General features: G+C 42.0%; 1 protein-coding gene across 3 annotated transcripts in view; it reads left to right on the top strand.

Annotated features, from left to right (window-relative positions):
- The window catches only part of STPG2 (sperm tail PG-rich repeat containing 2), a 1528785-nt gene that overhangs the window by 1018283 nt on the left and 488763 nt on the right, over positions 1–21739 (top strand). For all 3 annotated transcript variants that reach the window (XM_063917581.1, XM_063917565.1, XM_063917572.1), the window contains exon 13: positions 21366–21481. In XM_063917581.1, coding sequence (XP_063773651.1) covers positions 21366–21481 — 116 coding nt within the window. The remainder of the gene's footprint in view (positions 1–21365; positions 21482–21739) is intronic.

The following is a 21739-nucleotide window of genomic DNA, read 5'->3' as shown; positions in this document are numbered from 1 at the left end:
CTTTATGCCGTGAGTAAAATACCTAACTTTTGAGTAAAATAACTAAGCGCATGCGCTCTGCGAACCTTGCGCATGCGCAGTAAGCGACTAATCGCAATATAGCGAAAATCGGCAACAAGCGAACAACTCGGAATGACCCCCATGGTTTTGCCCAATTGCTAAAAAATTTCCTGCTGCGATCAACTTGGAATTACCCCCACTATTGTCTGCAATGCTTGTCTAGGGTTTTCTAGATGTTGGATTTTCCAATAATTTGGAACACCTTGCAGGATCAGATTACCAACATCTGTACAGGGTACAGGGTGCAGGAAGATTGCTTTAGGCAACTCTGCACCAACAATACTGGCTATAAGGTGTCATTCTAGACATACAAGATCTAACATATAGTATGTTTTTGGTTTCATTGCTTTGGGGCTGTAATCATAGGAAATGCAGTTAACACAAGCAATATACAGTACACCATAAAATGTGGACCGAACAGCAATCATTTTTAATTTAAGTGTTCTCTAAAAAATGTTTTTAACATTTTACATATCCTTGATCAATGATTTTCTTATGGTGACCAAATATAATGAAGCAATTCTAAACACTTGTTTTAATTTAGGTCTTAGAGGAAATGTATTGAAAGTAAATTTTAGAGTTGAACTTTCAGAAGTGGAAAGCTTTTCCAATGAAACCTTTGTGAGTCCTGTTGAACCTTAAAAGGAAGTAGGGCAACTGTAGGTACTGTAATAGGCACTACACACTGGGCGATCTGACTGAAAAATATGAACGATCTCGTTCATTATGAAAAGATACCGTTCATATCTTTCAGTGTGGAGGCTCCAGCGATGAACGATGTGCACACCAGTGCTCGTTCATCGCTGGTGTCCCGTCGGCCGTGCATGCAGGCCAATATGGACGATCTCGTCCATATTTGCCTGCACGTCTATGGAGCCGGGTGACGGGGGGAGTGAAGAAACTTCACTCCCCCCGTCACTGCCCCCCGCCACCTGGTCGCCTGTCGGCCTCTTACTCTTAAAGGGCCCTACATAATTAGCGATCCGCCGTCGACTTGCCCGACGGCGGATCGCTAATTATGTAGGGCCCTTTAAGAGTGCTGTTGAATGTATGTATAGGGAAACTGTAGGTGCTGTAAGAGTGCTGTAAAATGTATGTATAGGGAAATTGTAAGTACTATAAAAGTGCTGTAAAATGTATTTATATAAATTAATTTGACACCATCCTAGTGCTTCTGCCCATGAAATATTAAGTCAGGGGAGGTCAAAGTTACAGGCATTTAATATTGTTTGTTGTGTGAATTCCCAGACCTGTGATCTTATCACACATCCAAAATTAATGCTGACATTTCAACTAATAAAGACCTACTATTTATATAAAGAAAATATGATGAAAAACTGATGTACATGGAAATGCATCATGCCATTTTGATCTTGCATAACAACCTTCAAATTTGTGAGTGGAACAAATAACAGCATTTAGGGGTGTATAGGTAATATATAGAAAATGAGAATAACGGATTGCTGATTGTGCCTCAAATTTAAATGAAATACAGTACAGTTAGTCTAATTCTGCAAAAGGCTGTATTCAGCCACACTGCACCACAAGACAATGGGGGTCATTCCGAGTTGATCGCTCGCTAGCAGTTTTTAGCAGCCGTGCAAACGCATTGTCGCCGCCCACCGGGGAGTGTATTTTCGCTGTGCAGAAGTGTGAACGCTTGTGCAGCAGAGCGCCTGCAAAATCTTTTTGTGCAAAACAAGACCAGCCCTGTAGTTACTCTTCATGTGCGTTGATTGTAACTACGGAGGGACGGATTTTGACGTCACATACCCGCACAGCCATGCCTGCGTTTTTTCTGCCACGCCTGCGTTTTTTCAAACACTCCCTGAAAACGGTCAGTTGCCACCCAGAAACGCACACTTCATGTCAATCTTCCTGTGTTTGGCTGTGCGACAGTAATGTTCGTTAGACTCTGTGCAAACCCACGATGCTCATTGTACCTGTACGAAGTGCCTGCGCATTGCGGTGCATACGCATGCGCAGAAATGCCGATTTTTAGCCTGATCGCTGTGCTGCGAACAACGGCACCTAGCGATCAACTCGGAATGACCCCCAATATCTTTTCCAAAAGTCACTCTCAGGTATAGAGAGTATCATCTAGACCATGGGTCTTCAACCTGTGGCCCTCCAGCTGCTGTGAAACTACACATCCCAGCATGCCCTGCCATAGTTTTGCTATTAAGGTATGCTAAAACTGAGGCAGGGCATGCTGGGATGAGTAGTTCCACAGTAGCTGGAGGGCCACAGGTTGAAGACCCGTGATCTAGACAATGGCTGGCTGTCCAACCTTATGAATATACTTCAGATAAGCCCCCTACTTATTTTCATAATTTACGTCCAGAATTATACTTGTCCTCACTTTTGTGTTCTCACTTTCTATATTTTGTTTCATTCATTTCACTAATCCTCCACTTGAAATGGTTTTGCAACAGGGTTAAACCTACAGGTACATCAATCAAATTTATTAGTGTGTGTGTGTGTGTGTGTGTGTGTGTGTGTGTGTGTGTGTGTGTGTGTGTCTGTTTGTTTAGGATCATCAAAAGTAAATCTTGGTATCTAGAAATAGCCAAATGGGGTGATGCCATATAGCAGCTAGTGTGGTAGGCAACCAACCTTAGCAAATAAAACAAAGCACAGTAGTATGCTATGCAAAAATAGGCAATACAGCTGCTCTATAATCAGGCTAAATAGCTTAAAAGGCTTGAATATGCTCAAATTTTTTAGAAATAGTTGCAATTCAATAACCTCCTAGGCTATCGAAAAATAGTCACCCACATGGGCAATAAGAAAAAAAAATCAGATAATAAATAATACACAATATTGAAATTCAGTAACACAATGCTTATATCTAGAGATGAGTGGGTTCTGTTTCCCGGGAACCGAACTCCCCGAACTTTGTGTTCCGAACTGGGATCCGAGCCCAGCTTGGGTTTTCCTGCTCGCCTTGATTGCATCATCGAGGCAGAATGTCATCATCCCGCTGTCATATTCTTGCGGGTTTTGGGTTCTATATAAGTCCCCGTGCATCTGCGCCATCTACACTCCGGCATTGGAGAGTGTACTGGACGGACATGTCCGTCTCAGTACTGGGTGGCGTGGCGCGGCGTGCGGTGGGTGGGTGTGCCCTGAGTGCTATATTTGAAAGAGGGGTGCTGTCTGTCTGTTGTATCTGAAAAACGGGTGCTCTCTCTGTCAGCTGTATCTGAAAAAGGGGTGCTCTCTCTGCGGTATCTGAAAAAGGGGTGTTTTCTGTATAAGCTGTATCTGAGGAAAGGGGTGCTCTCTCTGTTTGTGGTATCTGAAAAAGGGGTGTTCTCTCTGTCAGCTGTATCTGAAAAAGGGGTGCTCTCTCTGTTGTGGTATCTGAAAGAGGGGTGCTCTCTTTGACAGCTGTATCTGAAAAAGGGGTGCTCTCTCTGTTGCGGTATCTGAAAAAGGGGTGCTCTCTCTGTCAGCTGTATCTGAAAAAGGGGTGATCTTTCTGTCAATCCAGGGGCTCTACCCAAAGTAAAAAAAAATAATAATAAAAAGCTAAAAAAAAAAAATCCTAAAATTATTATTATAAATATATACACACACACATATATATATATATATATATATATGTTTATTTATACAGCTGACAGAGAGAGCACCCCTTTCAAATACAGCAGACAGAACACCCCTTTTTCAGATACAGCTGACAGAGAGAGCACCCCTTTTCAGATAAAGCTGACAGAGAGCACCCCTTTCAAATACAGCAGACAGAGAGTACCCCTTTATCAGATACAGCTGACAGAGAAAGCACCCAGATACAGCTGACAGTGAGAGCACCCCTTTTTCAGATACAGCTGACAGAGAGAGCACCCCTTTTCAGATAAAGCTGACAGAGAGAGCACCCCTTTCAAATACAGCGGACAGAGAGTACCCCTTTATCAGATACAGCTGACAGAGAAAGCACCCAGATACAGCTGACAGTGAGAGCACCCCTTTTTCAGATACAGCTGACAGAGAGAACACTCCTTTTCAGATAAAGCTGACAGAGAGAGCACCCCTTTTCAGATAAAGCTGACAGAGAGAGCACCCCTTTCAAATACAGCGGACAGAGAGTACCCCTTTATCAGATACAGCTGATAGAGAAAGCACCCAGATACAGCTGACAGTGAGAGCACCCCTTTTTCAGATACAGCTGACAGAGAGAGCACCCCTTTCAAATACATCAGACAGAGAGCACCCCCATTTTCAGCTTCAGCTAACAGAAAGAGAGCACCCCTTTCAGATACAGCAGACAGCGCACCCCCACCCGCCACACACCACGCCACGCAGTACTGAGATGGAAACGTCCATCCAGTACACTCTCCAATGCTGGAGTGAAGATGGTGCCAATGCACGGATCTAATATAGAATCTCAAACCCGTGAGAATCTGACAATGGGATGATGACATTATGCCTCAATGACGTAATCGAGGCGGGTGGGAAAACCCGAGCCGGGTTTGGATCGCAAAGATCGGGGGGGTTCCGCTCATCTCTAGAAATTACCACAGCTCATTTTTTTGCAGGCAATTGAATAGGAAAAACCCAGCAACTGCTGTTTAAAAAAAAAAACACCTACAATTGAATATGCTCCTTCATCTGTCTAAGGAACAGTTTCAAATCATTTTAATGATATAATTCATGGGATTTAGAAATAGAATGATATGTTATATAGATAGTAATGCTAATTATTATAGTCCAGTTAATGAAGAAGCATTCAGTTTAAGTGAATTAGTTATTATTGCCTATTTAACCAACATCAGTCCTATGACCGTAAGGTGTTGTGTAATGTTTGACATGACTTTAGTTAATGATTTATTTCTACTCAGGCTTGATATGCACAATTAAAGTGCATGTTGTTGCACCGCTTAATAAGCATTGCTAAGCAACCAAAATCGGAGAAAACTAGTGAAGTGGGAGCTTCTCTTAGCATTTTTTAAACATAATGAAATCTATGAATCATTAATCAACATCTGCAATTATCTGTACTTGTTAAACTAAGTTGGAGAGAACAATTAAAAATGCCACACAAATGTAAATTTGCTTATATGGAAAAGTCTTTCAAGTGGGATACAGGGAATTATGTTGTATCACAGTAAATGATAGGCACACAAATACATGCAGCGCTAAACTTTTTCTGGGAATCATACAATTAGTTGTCTATTTGCAAAATGCACTTATTTTGTCATTGATTGATTATAATTATGTCTCTGTGGTTCCCATTGTCTTTTTTCCCCTAATAAGCTCCACTTCTGTATTTGATCCTTGGTGAGACAATGTCATTTTAGAGCACATATTGAAGATTTATTAATGTGGCTGCAGCAAAGCATATCTTTGCTGTGCCCATTGTTCACTGACTTCTACCATTAGTACTGATACAGTCTGAGCTACATCCCACATCAATCTCTTTCAGTACTGAACCACCAGTACAGAAAAATGGATAACTAATGACTATGTACAGTACTCTATGTAGTTCCTTTGTGTAGACATCAAACATAGAAATAGAGATGTTTAAAAGGATAACATATTTCTGTGTAAGCGATTTGTTTTATTTATTTTAATATTCTTATATGAATTCTTATGTTCTTCACCCAACATACCTTTTTCTTTCCTTTCAAAAAAAATAGGGGATCAGACATCATGATGCTGATGTGCAGTAAACCCAAAATGGCTGCCATTGAGGGTTTCTGCAAAGCAACACTGATTTGTAAATAGCTTTAGGAGACTTGTATTTCTATCTCATGCTCTTATTTAACTAATTAAATTTTATATATATATATATATATATATATATATATATATTAGTTTGAGGCTGTGCTTCCATTGCAAGCAGCTTTTTCTCACCATTTCACCTTCTCCTTGCTGATCAATTGTGGGATTCAGCTAGCTGCTTATTGCTCCTGACTGATGCTTTTTGTAAGGCTGCTACTGTAGTTGTAGACAATTCTAGTAAGCTGGAGTGTCAATAGCACTAATTGATTGCTACTTCTTAGTAAGAGGACATCATATTTGGGAATTCAAATAGAAAAGTACAGTAAGCAACAGAGATGACTTGAGTTGAGGTCAAGACTTTGCACAGATTGGTTTTCCTGATGGGACAGGTACTGTAAGCTGAATACCATTGTACAGTTTTTTTTTTTAAATAATAACCCTTTCACACTAAAGTCATGGGTTTGTTCCGAGATTTGGAACATGGTGCAAAACTGGGTCCAAACCCTTTCACACCATGGTGCCAACCCTAGTTATTCCCAGGTAGGCACCATTCAAACTGTACATGGCTGCAATGGGACTCTTCTCCTGGCACTTAGAGATGGAATTATCTTCAAGCACCAGGAATCCGGCTCTCCAAATGCTGTGAACAAGACCAGGGTCGGATGACCCAGGTTGGACCATTCACACAGCCCTGTAACCTGTGTCCTTTACAGACTCTAGTTGGATTCCTGGGTTGCTGGACCCGAGATACTTTTCAGGAGACTCTTTCACACTGATCCACAACCTGGGTTAACCCGGAAATAACATGGGTCAAAAGCCTGGGATGAGGGGGATATTACTATTTTATTGTCTTAGATTGTGTTATTTAAGTCCTTCTGCTCATTCTGAGGTATGTGTAGTGCAGGAATATCACAGCTAGAGGGTTATTATTTACTATTGGTTGATTTTCATATATTTTTATACACTTCAGATTAATAGAAATCGATTTCAATCGATGTTGGGTTTCAGGGGCTGAAACATATTTACTAACAGATGATTTTTTTTTAAATTAATTTTCAATACAGGTATTAGTACATTTGTGGTTTAGCCCTGGAAGTACAACATCAATTTAGATCGATTTCTATCGACTTGAAATTGATAAAAATCAATGGAAATCAACTTTTAGTACATATATCTCCATGTATGCACAGCAAGAGCAATACAAACAGGATGTGAAATTAATTCACTGGGTCTTGTTTTGGTGTACCAGAATTAATATTACTAGAACTGGCTAATGCCTTACCCAATTGCTCTGTTCTCTTGCATTAAGTATCTGTCAATGTTAGATAGTGTCACACTTTCTCTCTGCCTCAGATCTTGCTCACAGTATACTGCAATGCAATAGCAACAGACCCCGCAATGGCTTAGAGGCTCTGGGTGGCTTGTGGGCACTGGGGTCCGTGGGGGCTATTGCTATGCCACTGTCTGGACCTTGAGTTACTTGTCTGTGGTTCCGTCGCACCTGCCCCCATTGAAAATGTCCCTGCAAAAATGGCCACCGCCTCAGAGAAGACAGTTATTAAGGATGCTAGAGGAGGCGGCGGCCATTTTGGGAGTAACAATTTTAATGGCTGCAGGCATGAAAGGACCGCAGAACCGCAGCGGTGGCCAGAGGGGGAGGGAATCCCCTGACAATGAGAAGAGCCCCTGACAATGAGCAGGACATTTTTAATGGGGACAAGCACAATGGGACCACTCTGTGGCAGGACAGGATCTAACTCCACTACTTGGATACTTACTGTTTAACTGTCTATTGTAGCACGAGTGTTAGTGTCACACCCTCTACCAAGACTTAATAAGACTTCAGGGTGCTTTTTGTGCAAATGTGCTAGGGAACACTAATGAACCACTAGTTTCAAATGACCTCCAGAGGCATAGGACTATCTCTGAATCATGCATTGTACCTTCTTGTAGTTTTAGAAACTATGGGGTCCAGTTACTAAGCCTTGGATGGACATAAAGTGGACAGAGATAAAGTACCAGCCAATCAGCTTTTACTGTCATTTTTCAAACACAGCCTGTTATATGGCAGTTAGGATCTGATTGGATGGTGCTTTATCTCTGTACACTTTGTCTCCATCCAAGGCTTAGTAAATAGACTGCATTAAAACTAAAGAGGTAGTGCCCCGCTATTGCTACCTATATCCCAAGCTCATGGGTTGGCAGAGCAAAATATATTCTGACAACCATACATACCCATCAATGTCGAGGAGCTGGTAATGGGAATCAATGCTTCCTCCATGTCTGAAACACCAGTCAACAAGATTGGAGTTCGTACCTTTAAGGGCAATGGCTCCTTCACCACATGTAAAAGAGTTATCATCAACTGCTTGCCTGGAAAGCAAAACATTATATTATAGAGATGTGTTCTGTCTGAATAGCAAGGATTATTATGTGAAATGACATTATACCGACATCACCATAAATTTTCCTCGCACTAAATGCAGCGTTACTGTACACTGCCTAATCCTGTTGTCCTTATTTAGACTCGGCAACATTCTGAGTAGCAATTGGTAACCAAGAGTTTGCACCAATGCTCTAACCACTAATAGGACTTCTGCAGAAGTTCTCACCCTTCTCACCTCCTTTCTCAGTCTAAACTAGTTGTCTGGTACTTTATCACCATGCAGTTTATCACTTTCCAAGGCTTGGTAAATCTGGGCCTTAGGGTGGGATGTACTAAACTCCACTGCTGCGCTAATTGCCTTCTCACCGCTCTGTTGATATCTCCATAGTAACAATTCTCCTCCCCTCCCAGCGCTGTCATTTTGTCCCATTGTTTTCTCTACCGGCAACCGCCGGGATGAACTAACAGAAGTATCACTGCTCCTCCATTGCGGCCACTCAGCGTTGTGTATGCTGCGCTCGGCTCTCCATAGATACTCTCCTGCGCATGCGCATGTCTTAGGTCCCGTCATGTGCACACTGAGCTCTGAGTGTCTGCAGCGGTGCGCATGCGCAGGAGAGTATCTATGGAGAGCCGAGCGCAGCATACACAATGCTGAGTGGCCGCAATGGAGGAGCAGCGATACTTCTGTTAGTTTATACCGGCGATTGCCGGTAGAGAAAACAACGGGACTGAATGGCAACGCTGGGAGGGGAGGAGAAATGTTACTATGGAGATGTCAACAGAGCGGTGAGAAGGCAATTAGCGCAGCGGTAGAGCTTAGTACATCCCGCTCTTAGAATATTATTGGGTCTGATAAGATGACATCTTTTTGTACAGATGCGAGCTTGTATCTCTACTTTGGCTGTCAAAAACTGAACAGTGAAAAAATATAATTACCTTAGCCACATAAGCTTTAGCATACTTTATATACTGCAGTGTGAAAAATAGAAACATAGAATTGACTGCAGAAAAGAACCACTTTGCACATCTAGTCTGCAGGTTAGTTCTTCTCCATGAGAATGATTTGTCAACAGCTAATAGATTGTGACGAGGCCGTATGCAAAAGTACTGTATGGGGAGCACTGAACTGGTCCATCACAGCCCAGGACATTTTGTGGGAAGATACTGGGCGTGATATAATAGAGTTCGTGCGGGATGCCGGCGGAACTCGGATGTTTTTTTAAAGGGGCAATCATTTACAAGGCCTGGTTTTTCCTTGTAAATGACTGGCACTTAAAAAATAAAATGTCTGCGTTTGGTCGGCATCCTGTACGTCCGTCGGACCCGGACTCTATTACATCCCGCCCATAATCTCAGATTGGAACTGAAAACTGGGATTTCCTGTCCTGCCAGATCTGAAACATTTGGGAGGAATACTGTACTGATTTGTTTTCTACTAAATACTACAACATATCAGCCAACTGTCCTTATATAAAACATTCAAAAGGTGTATTGTCTACCATAAGCTAAGTACGTATATCTTCATAGGTAATGGATTTGTTCCAATTTTACAATTGGGATTGTTGAAATAAATGCTCAAGAGTTACCTTCAATTACTTCTTAATATTTGCAAATGTTTTCCTGGAACTTTCTGCTTTCTTGCAGGTTCCCTCTATATCAAAGCTTTACACTTAATTAGAAGGAAATAATCATTGTAAATTAAACATTTCAGGTGGAAAAAGGGCATTGCTTTGTGTAAACTGAGGCTCCCGGGAGCTTTAATATTGCCTCATGTGTTCTTTTGGTTTAACTTCCCCGGGGACATTATCCATCAACAACATTCACCTTTATTTTTTTAATCTTGCTTTAATTTCCCGTAAAAATTGGTTAATTCAAGTAAGGGTATTAGATAGTGCTGAACATGCTGTCTAGTATTTACTCTTTGCAAGTCATTGAGTTGTGTTTTGGATGTGAATACAGCAGTTCACCTGGGGTTTAATGATTTAAAACAGTTGCACTATTATCATTGTTTGTGTTCACAATGTCACGCTTCTTTTATTTCCTATACATACCAATGATCACTGTAGCAACAGTACAGTCAGTCATATGGCACCTTGTTTTCCTGCACTGAAATACATGTGCTCTTTTTAAATTATCCATTTCTTCCACTCTTTGCCACTCTTTGCCCTGTAGCACTGGCTGACATTTCATAGAGAGTGAGCTAGCATAGGGCGTAAAATATATAATTATAGGAAGCGTCTGCTTGTGATTTTCCCATTTCATACTCTTCATGAAGCAGACAGGGGTGTTTGATTTGGAATTATAAGTTTCATTCTTCACTGACCTGTGATTAAAAAATCTGTGGTTTTAGAAAATAAACAGACTTTTGCATAATTCAAGCTTTACAATAAGTAATAAATGCTTTTTCCTTCCTTCAAAGAATATATACTATATGCAGGGCATACTGTATGTGCCTGTTTATCCATTAAATAAATGAAATAACAAAATCATATATACAGTAGTTTAAAAGCCAGAAGTATGGTAGTTCATTCTATTCCAAGAGATCGCTAGAACAGGCAATGTCTAATTTATATTGACGGGCTCATGTTGAATTAAGGAAAGGATGAAAGCAGCACTTAATATTTGCATAATATGAGCTATCCTAATGTACTTTAACATTTTTCAAATTGACTTTATTGCTGATCTGTTCGCAACACTCATGAGGATAAAACGTATTGCAATGACTAAAGCACAAAGAGGTTTCACTAATGCAACTGATATGTATGCAAAAGTTTGGCTCACACCGCTTGTCTCATTGGCTTTGATGCCAATTCATATCACAAAGGTTCCCGTCAGCACTGAAATATTCATAAAAAAGGGACACATATATTGCGACCTTACAATTCAGGTAGCTGCTGAGTGCAAATGTAAAATCAGAATTTGAACATTTCTCAGACAACACAGGCATTGAGGTCACTGGAAACATAGAGTGTTTGGGTACATAGAAAGTGCCTTCAAGTTTCAGAACAGTGCTTCAAATAAGAATAAATTCAACTTTTTTCTATAATAAATCTGTACTTGTAATGAAAAAAGGAAGATACAAATTAACATTATACCACTAATTTCAACTCTAGCACAATCTTGAATGCCTTTATGCTATTTTATCAACATTACTGGGCTCCCCTCATGAGCAGACAGGGACAGTGCGCGCCGCCACAAAAATATAGGGGAAGTTATGCCACAGTAGAGCCGCTTATACATGTTTCTCTGCAGCTTCTAATGCAGAGTGAGGTGCTGTAGCAGCTGAGGCAGAGAAAGGTGCTGTAGTATCAATGTAGAGAGAGGTGCTGTAGCAGCTGGGGCAGAGAGGGGTGCTGCAACGGCCAAAGCAGAAAGAGGTGTTGCAGCAGCCAGGGCAGAAAGAGATGCTACAGCAACTGGGGCAGAAAGAGGTGCTGCAGTAGCCGAGACAGAGAGTGGTGTAGCAGGACAGAAGTAACCTGCTGCACAGTTACAAGCAGACAGTGAGACATACAGTATAAAGAGGGCGGCAGAGTTCCGGCGTGTGCCGACTGCGTCTCCTGCTGTCACCTCTGGCCTGTCCTGTTCACTACCTAATCTCCAAGACCGAGTCAGTGTGCGCCCCTCTGCTTTTCCTCCACCTGCTCTGCGGCTGCTTGTACAGTGGCCCCTGGTATAGTGGGCAGTAGGAGGGGGTGAGCAGGCGGCAGCGTGCCCTCTAACTTTTTCGGCGCCCGGAGCTCGTGCTACTCCGGAGCCATCTTCTCTACACCCCTGGAAGAGATGAGCTGTATTTTGTCCCTGACGCTGATTGGGTTTTCTCTCTCTCTCTCTCTCTCTCTCTTCATTGCTCTCTTCTCCTTACTCTTTTCCTACACTTTCTCTCACCTTTTCACATTTATCTCTCTCTCTTACTATTCTTACTCTGTCTCTTGCCTCCTCTCTTTCTTCATCCGTCCCTTGTATTGCTTTCTTTCCCCCGCTCTCATGCTCCTGCTGCTCTGTGTACATCTCTGTTTCTATCTTGCCTCTCGACCCCCTTGTATGTCTGTCTCTTTCTTTCTTTCTTTCTTTCTTTCTTTCTTTCTTTCTTTCTTTCTTTCTTTCTTTCTTTCTTTCTTTCTTTCTTTCTTTCTTTTTCTTTCTTTCATCCCTGCTCTACAGTACATGAAGAGCCACCCAGTGTGGTGTCATGTACAGTAATCATAACACTAGGTAGAGCAAGAGAAGCAGACCACTTTCCTGATATGGTCTCTAGTAGACAATGGTAAAGTGGCTATGAAGGGGAACCAACTCATAAAGAATTTCTATCCTATTTTTCCAAACAGAAGAGTGTGTTTTTGTATTGGATTGGAACCCTAAAGCAAAAAACAGTACATTGACATGATTTAACTTATTTCTTCCATAGCAGTATGAATAGATTCTGGCTATTCTGAATGGAAAGATCTTAGCAACAGCTTTAGTATTGTATCACGTCATTAAATTACTACTAAGACATGACAATAACCCCACAAAAATTATACTGCCCATCCAGATAACATACACTTATCCCACTGAGAAGTCCCACAAAGAATTTGAGGTACTGTAGCAATTAATAAAATAAACAGATAAAATAAATTATAGTCTCCCTTTTTTATTTACATTTAATGTTTCTTATCAGCATTCAACATAAGAAATGGTTCTTTTTCTGTATTACATTTATCTTCCTTTTCTTTTTACAATACAGTAATTAACTGTGAATAGAAAATGAACAAGACACTATTAGATTCAGTTTATGTATGCTAAACAAATGAGATGATAGTCTTCACATAAACAATTAGATGGCTGTGGGAAATGGAAGTCAATGAACTGTATTAAATGAAATGTTTTGTCACTGGGTGTCTGACACATAAAGCTTTGATTCCACTGGGGTTCTAGGAAAGATGGACATTCTACATTACATTTTTTTTTTACTTACTGTAATTTAAGGTTATTTTAAATGCTTTTCTTTTCTTATAATTCAGTTGGAAGAGTGGAGGCAGCTGTCAGATATCTTTGTATGGTTTATATTAACCCCTTGTATCTAAGAAGCCTATTTATCATTACATATTTGTGGGTACTTGCAAATATTAAGTATCCCCCAGATGTTCTATAGAAGGATTGCAGCAGATATTGCTGATTTCGGTCTCAGTCACTCCATTTTCTTCTGCAGATGCAGCCCCCATAGGTTTTTATGGAGGTTGCTGTGCTGCTGGATTTACCAAGGTCCAGAATGCAAAGCATTTCAGAGATTGGTCCCTATAGTAGCCTATAGGCTAGATTTTCGCTAAAGCTTATGGCGTGAGATCCTCTGGATCGCTGTCCGTTTGGCCCCTGGGAATGCATGCACCGGCCAGCGGCCGCACATACGCATTGGCTGTGGGGGACTCAAATTAGGTAGCAGTATGATAATGTTACACTGTCACACTGCTTCTTGCTCTTCACCAGGGTGGGCTCTTATTGGTGTCCGTCTCCTGGCAAAAGGTTTTTAGTGCATTTATGTGAAAATATAAATTTTTACATTGCAACTTTGGGCAAAAAATATTTATCATTCACATAAAAAATGCAGATTGTAATAAATGTGGCCTGGATTGTATTTTGCAAATTTAAGGATCAAAATTGTCATACTGTAGTTCTAGATTAAACTAGTGATTAACTTTTCCATTTTTTAGCTCTTAATTACTCTCAAATACAAGAAAGAAGCCAAAAACGCTTTATGGTTAGCCAAATGTTTTCATTCAGGACATATGTGACAGGGTGTCAGTGACTCTAATATCTGCGTATATGCTTTATCGCAGTATATCCATTTAAGAAATGTTTATAACAAATTCCTAACTGATAACACAAAGCATTTGGACATGACCATGTTTTCTTTAGCTTCCATAAAACTGTGCTATATAATATGATCCTGTGGGAATTAGATAATCATAACTAATGAAGTAAGATGTTAACATGTATTCATTTAATTAAATAAGATTGTGATCGCAAGTACATCTTTACATTTCTGCTATTTAATTATGTCTGCTTGTGGTGCAACCATCTAATACAGTATGTATGTTTTCCAGATGAATATATAATTGTTATTCATAATTGTTCTACTTTTGCAACAATTATATCAACTCATATTACTATTGCGGTTATTATGTCAATGTTTATTTTTAAATGGAGCAGTTTCATGCGAAACAAAATACTTGATTAATTGCTACTTCATTTAGTGTCATAAATTCCGTCTGTTGTTTCTGGTTATCGCCTATGGAAATGCTCGTTTGTTTATATGCTTCCCAAGTGTACTTATTTAAGTCTGGTCAGTTATAATTATAAGAGAATGTCTTGCCAATCAACACCTTTATCTCAACTGCATGGGGAGGGGAAATGTAAAGGGAAATTTCACAATATCACAAACCAATTTAATTTATTCCGGTAGAACCAAGAGTATGTGAGCTGTGCCATTTCACAGGGTCCTGGGGCAGCACCATTGCTGTGCCACGGTAATCGCAAGTGGTTTGCAGGGTGGCTGGAATGACAACCTGCAGCCAGTAGTTCTACTGCAGAGCTGCCCAGGGCATGCTTTCAGTTGACCTCACCCCCTTGGTGTGATATCATGGTTTTGGGGGTGGGGTTGGAACAGGGCATACTTCCACCCTCTTACAGCTTTGTATACCGGTCAGAGACCTAATAGGGGCTGATTCTGAGTCATACTCTAAGTGACTGTGTTTGCATGATCCTGCAGAAGCCTGATGTACTGCCTTATGCTAATGTGAGTTTCTGTAGAGATCCGTGTGGCTACAAGTGGGAAGCCCCTCCACCCTTTTTCTCTTCACAGTTGCAACTCACTGTTAGTATTGGCACTTGTACCGGCCCATGGTAGACACAAGAGATCTGTCTGAAACAGGTTCCCCATCACCATATGCATAACTTAGACTATCATGGAACTCAGCCTACACTAACCACAAGACAGAACAGTTCTGTGTGATCGCATTGTCACCACCCAGTCCTCTCCCCAAAACTCCCATTTCCCACAAAGACAGCTCTGGTTGACTTAATAGGATATAAATGTCCAAAAATGAATACATTTGCTTTTGTGTGCGCTGTATGGTAAAACGTGCTGCTTATATACGTCCTTGCAAAGAGATCTGTCCGAGTCAGGCCCATAGTCATTTCCTTAGATTCTTATTTTTTTACTGCATATTTAATTCTCTCATAATACAGAAGTGATTTAAAGTAATATGGTAGGGGTGGTAGTAGCCATAATAATATATTATAAGCTGCAGATAATATACTATATAGAGACTGAGTGGCCAGGAATGACATGTAACTTGTGTCGGGGCTGTGTAAACATCAAGTTCATTTCTTTTTGTATTGCAACGACTGTAGATGCTACGTGGAATAAAGATGACTTGATTCCAGCATTTTGTAAGTAATAATAATAAGAATTATTATTATTACTGCAGCAGGACTCAAGGTTACTTTACAGACATCAAAGTTACAATTACTTTTCTGCAGCAGGACTCAAAGTTACTTTATACCACTTTCAGATCGCAATGCCGGGTCCCACTTGGGAATTGGAAAATTGTCCTTCCCGGGTGGGACCCGGCATTGGACCTTTCACACTGCCCTCCCAACCTGTCAACTTACAGGTTGGGTTGCCATAGCGGCAGGGGGCAGAGCCAGCCTGGGGGGTGGCGCTGGGAGATGAGCTCATCTCCGCGCCACCTCTCCCTATGTAGTGAACGGGTCCCGGGTCGCATCAACCCAGCAATCCGTTCACACTGCCCCTGACCCGGTATTCAACCCGTGAATAACCCTTCTTATAACCCAGGTTGAATTACCGGGTCAGGCGACACAGGATTTCTGAAGGGACCCTTTCACACCACATAATGACAATATTCCAGGTCAATACCAAGTTATTTGTACTATGTGAACGGGGTATTACAGAAATCAAAAGTATGGTACTTTGTACAAAGGATTGATTTATAATTACAGCAAGAAGAAAACTACACAGAAATAATAAAAACAAAACCTACAGCCAGAGGCGTCGGAATGGGGGGGGGGGGGGGCAAGGGTAGCAGCTCGCTCCCCTCAAACATGAAAGAGGCGCCTGCCGCGGCCGATACGAGCGGCAGCGCTACACGCCGCTCCATCACTGTACAGTACGCGGCTGAGATAGGCGCCGCACGCGGACCGCGATTCACTGACTGTCACTGTCATTGACAGTGACAGCCAGTGCTGCTGCTCCCCTCCTCCCGTGTAGCGCTCTGATGATCACGCATATGTAATGAGCGGTGGAGCATCATGACGTCAAGCCGCTCATTACATATGCACAAGCTGTGCTGGGGCCGTCCCGAACGTTGCAGCGGAGATACAGAGACTAGGAGACTTGTTTGAAAATGCGGGGGCCGCCCGCTCCTGCTTGTCCGTCCGCCCGCCCGGCGTCCTGTGGGGGTATGTATTCCTGGCACTGTGGGGCCATATGTATATCTTGCACTGGTGACATATGTATAACTGGGTCTGGGGGCATATATGTATATCAGGCACTCGGGGCATATATGTATATCTGGCACTGGGGGCATATATGTATATCTGGCACTGGGGGCAAATATGTATAACTGGCTCTGGGGGCATATATGTATAACTGGCTCTGGAGGCATATATGTATAACTGGCTCTGGAGGCATATGTATAACTGGCTCTGGAGGCATATATGTATAACTGGCTCTGGAGGCATATATGTATAACTGGCACTGGGGGCCCATATGTATAACTGGCTCTGGGGGCATATATGTATAACTGGCTCTGGAGGCATATGTATAACTGGCACTGGGGGCATTTGTATATCTGGCACAGGGGGCATATGTGTATATCTAGCACAGGGGGCATATGTGTATATCTGGCACGGGGGGCATATATGTATATCTGGCACTGGGAGCATATGTATATTTGGCACTGGGGGCATATATGTATATCTGGCACTGGGGGCATATATGTATACCTGGCACTGGGGGCCCATATGTATAACTGGCTATGGGGGCATATATGTATAACTGGCTCTGGAGGCATATGTATAACTGGCACTGGGGGCATTTGTATATCTGGCACAGGGGGCATATGTGTATATCTGGCACAGGGGGCATATGTGTATATCTGGCACGGGGGGCATATATGTATATCTGGCACTGGGAGCATATGTATATTTGGCACTGGGGGCATATATGTATATCTGGCACTGGGGGCATATATGTATATCTGGCACTGGGGGCACATATGTATATCTGGCACTGGGGGCACATACTGTATGTATAACTGGCTCTGGGGGCATATATGTATAACTGGCTCTGGAGGCATATATATAACTGGCTCTGGTGGCATATATGTATATCTGGCTCTGGAGGCATATGTATAACTGGCACTGGGGACCCATCTGTATAACTGGCTCTGGGGGCCCATATGATTATGTATAACTGGCTCTGGGGACACATATGTATAACTGGCTCTGGGGGCACATATGTATAACTGGCACTAGGGACACATATGTATAACTGGCTCTGGGGGCATATATGTATAACTGGCTCTGGAGGCATATGTATAACTGGCACTGGGGGCATTTGTATATCTGGCACTGGGGGCATTTGTATATCTGGCACAGGGGGCATATGTGTATATCTGGCACGGGGGACATATATGTATATCTGGCACTGGGAGCATATGTATATTTGGCACTGGGGACGTTCTACAGTGTATATAATGGAATCTGTCAGGCATAATGTGTGTAAGAGGCTCCACCAGACATAATGTATATAAGGGGCGTTGGGGGGTAATTCAGACTGGATTGCTGCAGCGGCAGTGATTGCAGTCTGAATCTCTTTGTGGAGTTCGCATGCACCCCGGTAGCCCAGTGAGATGCTGACAGCATCTCTGGGCTGCGATCACCTCTGCTTGATTGATAGGCAGAGGTGGTTGCAGGGCGGGAGAGGGCGTGCCAATGGCGTAAGAACACCATTGGCTGGGTGTGGGCCAGACAACACAGGTGTGTCCAGTCCGTTGCGGGGGTGGGCCGCGACGGCTGCGTTGGAAGGGAGATACTAGCCAGGTGCAAAATCATCACCGCTGTTCGATGCTTTCGCACTCGTGCAGGAGGGGGGGGGGGGCAGAGCCAGACATGCGGGGTGGACTAGCCCTGTGCTGGACATCTCCCCGCATGTCTGAGAAACTGATCGTAGATGTGCTAAATGTAGCACATCTACGATCAGATCTGAATTAGGCCCTTTAAAATGCATATTGTGTGTAAGGGAGTTCTACCAGACATAATGTATATAAGGGGTCACTCACTCAACTGCTACTCCATAGAGTTTCGTACAGGTACGTGTGACCTGTCTAAGGTGGCCATAAATTAGGGGCGCCAAATTGAGATTTTATCTTGCCCCCCCAACTGAAAAACGTTCTGAGGCCCCTGCCTACAGCGTATAGTAACTACTGTATAATGCAGGGTTGGTACAGACATTTTGGTTAACAACGTCTGCATGGTATATATTCCACCCACTAAAGGTACCAGGTGTGGCAGCCATCTTGGACACACTATGTACTATTACCCTGGGTAGGATTTGTTACATCCAGAAGAGATGACACAATATAGGTGGTCGCAGCATCCTAATTGCTAGTAGTAGGTCCTAACCAAACTGTCAGGTCCATGTATTTTTCATCCCATTCACAAGCACACCAGGTGAGGCAGCCATCTTTTGTGCACTTTGAAGGTTACACTTTGGGAGATAAGCCTTAAAGGGACCTAAGGCATATATGGGAAACTTGACGTGTAGTAGTTTGATATACCTATATGAATAGATCCACCTGAAGTACATCCTGCCCATGGGGGAACCATCCAAGCCAGCCTTTGGAGCGCACTGCCAAGTTGCTGTTGGCAGGGTCTGTAAGTAGTGGAGATACAGAATACAGACATAGCATGCGGTGGTATTGAAGTATATGGTAAAAAAACTCTGGTAAAAATAGTGAACAGCAACTTCAGCAAACAGTGATGCAACTGGGGCACAGTCCCTGGTGGAAAACAATGACAGTTCCAGATTAATATGTTGTACATGGCAGCATGTAAAGTGTTAAATGATGTGTACAGAACACACTGGTCAGCGAGAAAGAAAGTTCAGCAATACAAAGTCCAGACCAGCATACATGGGAGACAAATGGCTAATAGCAGGTTAAAAACATGCGAAAAGTAATATAATATAAAATCAAAAAACCTGCTTCGGCCCCATGGAACAGTCTGTCTGTCCGGTGACAATTTGGATCTCTCCACAGATCCTCACAGCCTGGCCTGACTGATGCAATGGAGCGAGGCTCTGCCATTGTCCAGGTATTTGAAGTAGACCTATGGCAGGGAAAATGGGCAGGCAGGGGGATATGGTGGCCGCTCAGCAAAACAGGAGAACATCATGCAGGTGGCAAGATGATGGCCGCAACCTAGAGCTCACCCCCTTCGGGTCCCATCTCACCTGCAGTCAAGATGCTGCAGCTCACCCTAGGCCATCTCCACTGTGGTCTGCATGTCCAGCCACCCAAACACTGTTCTGCAGGTGCCTCTCCCGATCTCAATGTCAGAACCAAGGGAACGGCCGTCAGGGGAGAAGCACATCATGATGCCAGCTCCTTGGTGTTCTCCAGCAGCTGCCAGGGCATCCTGTGCTGGGGTTTCTTAATTGGCAGCATGGCTGGGGGTGCACATCTTATGGGGTGGCAGTGGTCATAGCTTGGACACGGGCAGGAGTAATACATTTTAGAATTAGGGATATGTGGTGTTGTTTTATTTAATAAAATGATGCAACATACAAAGTGTGTGTACTATCTTTATTTTAAGACTTTTTTTCACAGGTGGACTACAGATACCACCTGGCCTGAAATGTCTGGGCATACTGGCACTTTTGGTTCGACAAGTGCCATCATGCCGAGGTAGGCTTGCAGGAACATGTAGGCCAGCTATAAAAAACAATATTATTTAACTGTACCATTACCTCCACACCCACTACAACCAGGGGTAATTGTACTTGGGGAAGAGGGTTTATCAGTTTGGGGCTGGTTGCCATTGTGGCAGGGGGACCACATGACGTGTGTCCCCCCCTGGCCATAGCATCAGCTCCCATCTGGTTTAGCCTTGTGTTGGTTATTGGAAAATAAAGGGAACCCCACACAGTCCCCACCCCCTTTCCAATACCAGCCTTGTCCCTAAATATTTTCTTGTATATGTGTTAATGTTAATGTATCATCTCCATAAAAAAACTTTCTTCATATTACAAAATTATATAATAAATGTCCAGATAACTGTCTGAGCTATTGTAATTACTTTGTCCTTTCAGTATACAGGTTGAGTATCCCATATCCAAATATTCCGAAATACGGAATATTCCAAAATACGGAATTTTTTGAGTGAGAGTGAGATAGTGAAACCTTTGTTTTCTGATGGCTCAATGTACACAAACTTTGTTTAATACACAAAGTTATTAAAAAATATTGTATTAAATGACCTTCAGGCTGTGTGTATAAGGTCTATATTAAACATAAATGAATTGTGTGAATGTAGATACACTTTGTTCAATACACAAAGTTACAAAAAATATTGTATTAAATGACCTTCAGGCTGTGTGTATAAGGTGTATATGTAACATAAATGCATTCTGTGCTTAGACTTGGGTCCCATCACCATGATATCTCATTATGGTATGCAATTATTCCAAAATACGGAAAAATCCCATATCCAAAATACCTCTGGTCCCAAGCATTTTGGATAAGGGATACTCAACCTGTATCTGTAAAGCTTAGTTGCAGAGACCATCCTTCTTTGTACAGTGACAGATTGGTACTTAACTTGTCTGCTCCTTCTGACTTGTCACTGTCATTAAAATTATATTCCACAGTACTGGAAGGAGAAATATGAAAAAAGATAAATAACTAAAAAGTAAACAATTAACAACAAACATAATATATTGTTAGTCTATTATTTGTTACTTAATCAGAAAAAGATGCAACATGTTTTTGATTTAAAAATTACATACCATATCATATTACCACTGCTAACATAGAAGACTGTACTACTATTTCTAAAGGCTACCACAGCTTACTAATGTGTGTTGTTTATTTATTAATCAAATCACAATTACTTTTCATACCCTCAGGACCCGGAGCCTATAACCTACTGATGAAGCCAGTCATTCAAACATCATCTTCTGTTACAAGAGAAGAACGTTTCAAAGACCCAAAGGATATTACACCCGGTCCTGGATCCTATGAGGTACCACATACATTTGCAATGATTTCCAGTGCCAACTAGTTACTTATGTATATTTTATTGAACGTACAGTATTGAAGGTGACCTGGAACAAAGTAGATGTGGTTGCAGAAAACACCTGTATAATTCAAAACAGAGCAATTCAGCTTTCCATATACTTAAAATTAATTAACTGAATACATATTTTAGTGATCATTTTCTCATGTGGTGTACATTTTGCTCATTGCTCAAATCTTTGTATGGTAATGTTCTCCGTATTGG

Source organism: Pseudophryne corroboree, chromosome 1 (assembly GCF_028390025.1).
Source record: "Pseudophryne corroboree isolate aPseCor3 chromosome 1, aPseCor3.hap2, whole genome shotgun sequence".
NCBI classification, from domain to species: Eukaryota; Metazoa; Chordata; class Amphibia; order Anura; family Myobatrachidae; genus Pseudophryne; species Pseudophryne corroboree.
The sequence above is the reverse complement of the archived record's forward strand: the minus strand, read 5'-3'. Positions and strand labels throughout refer to the sequence as shown.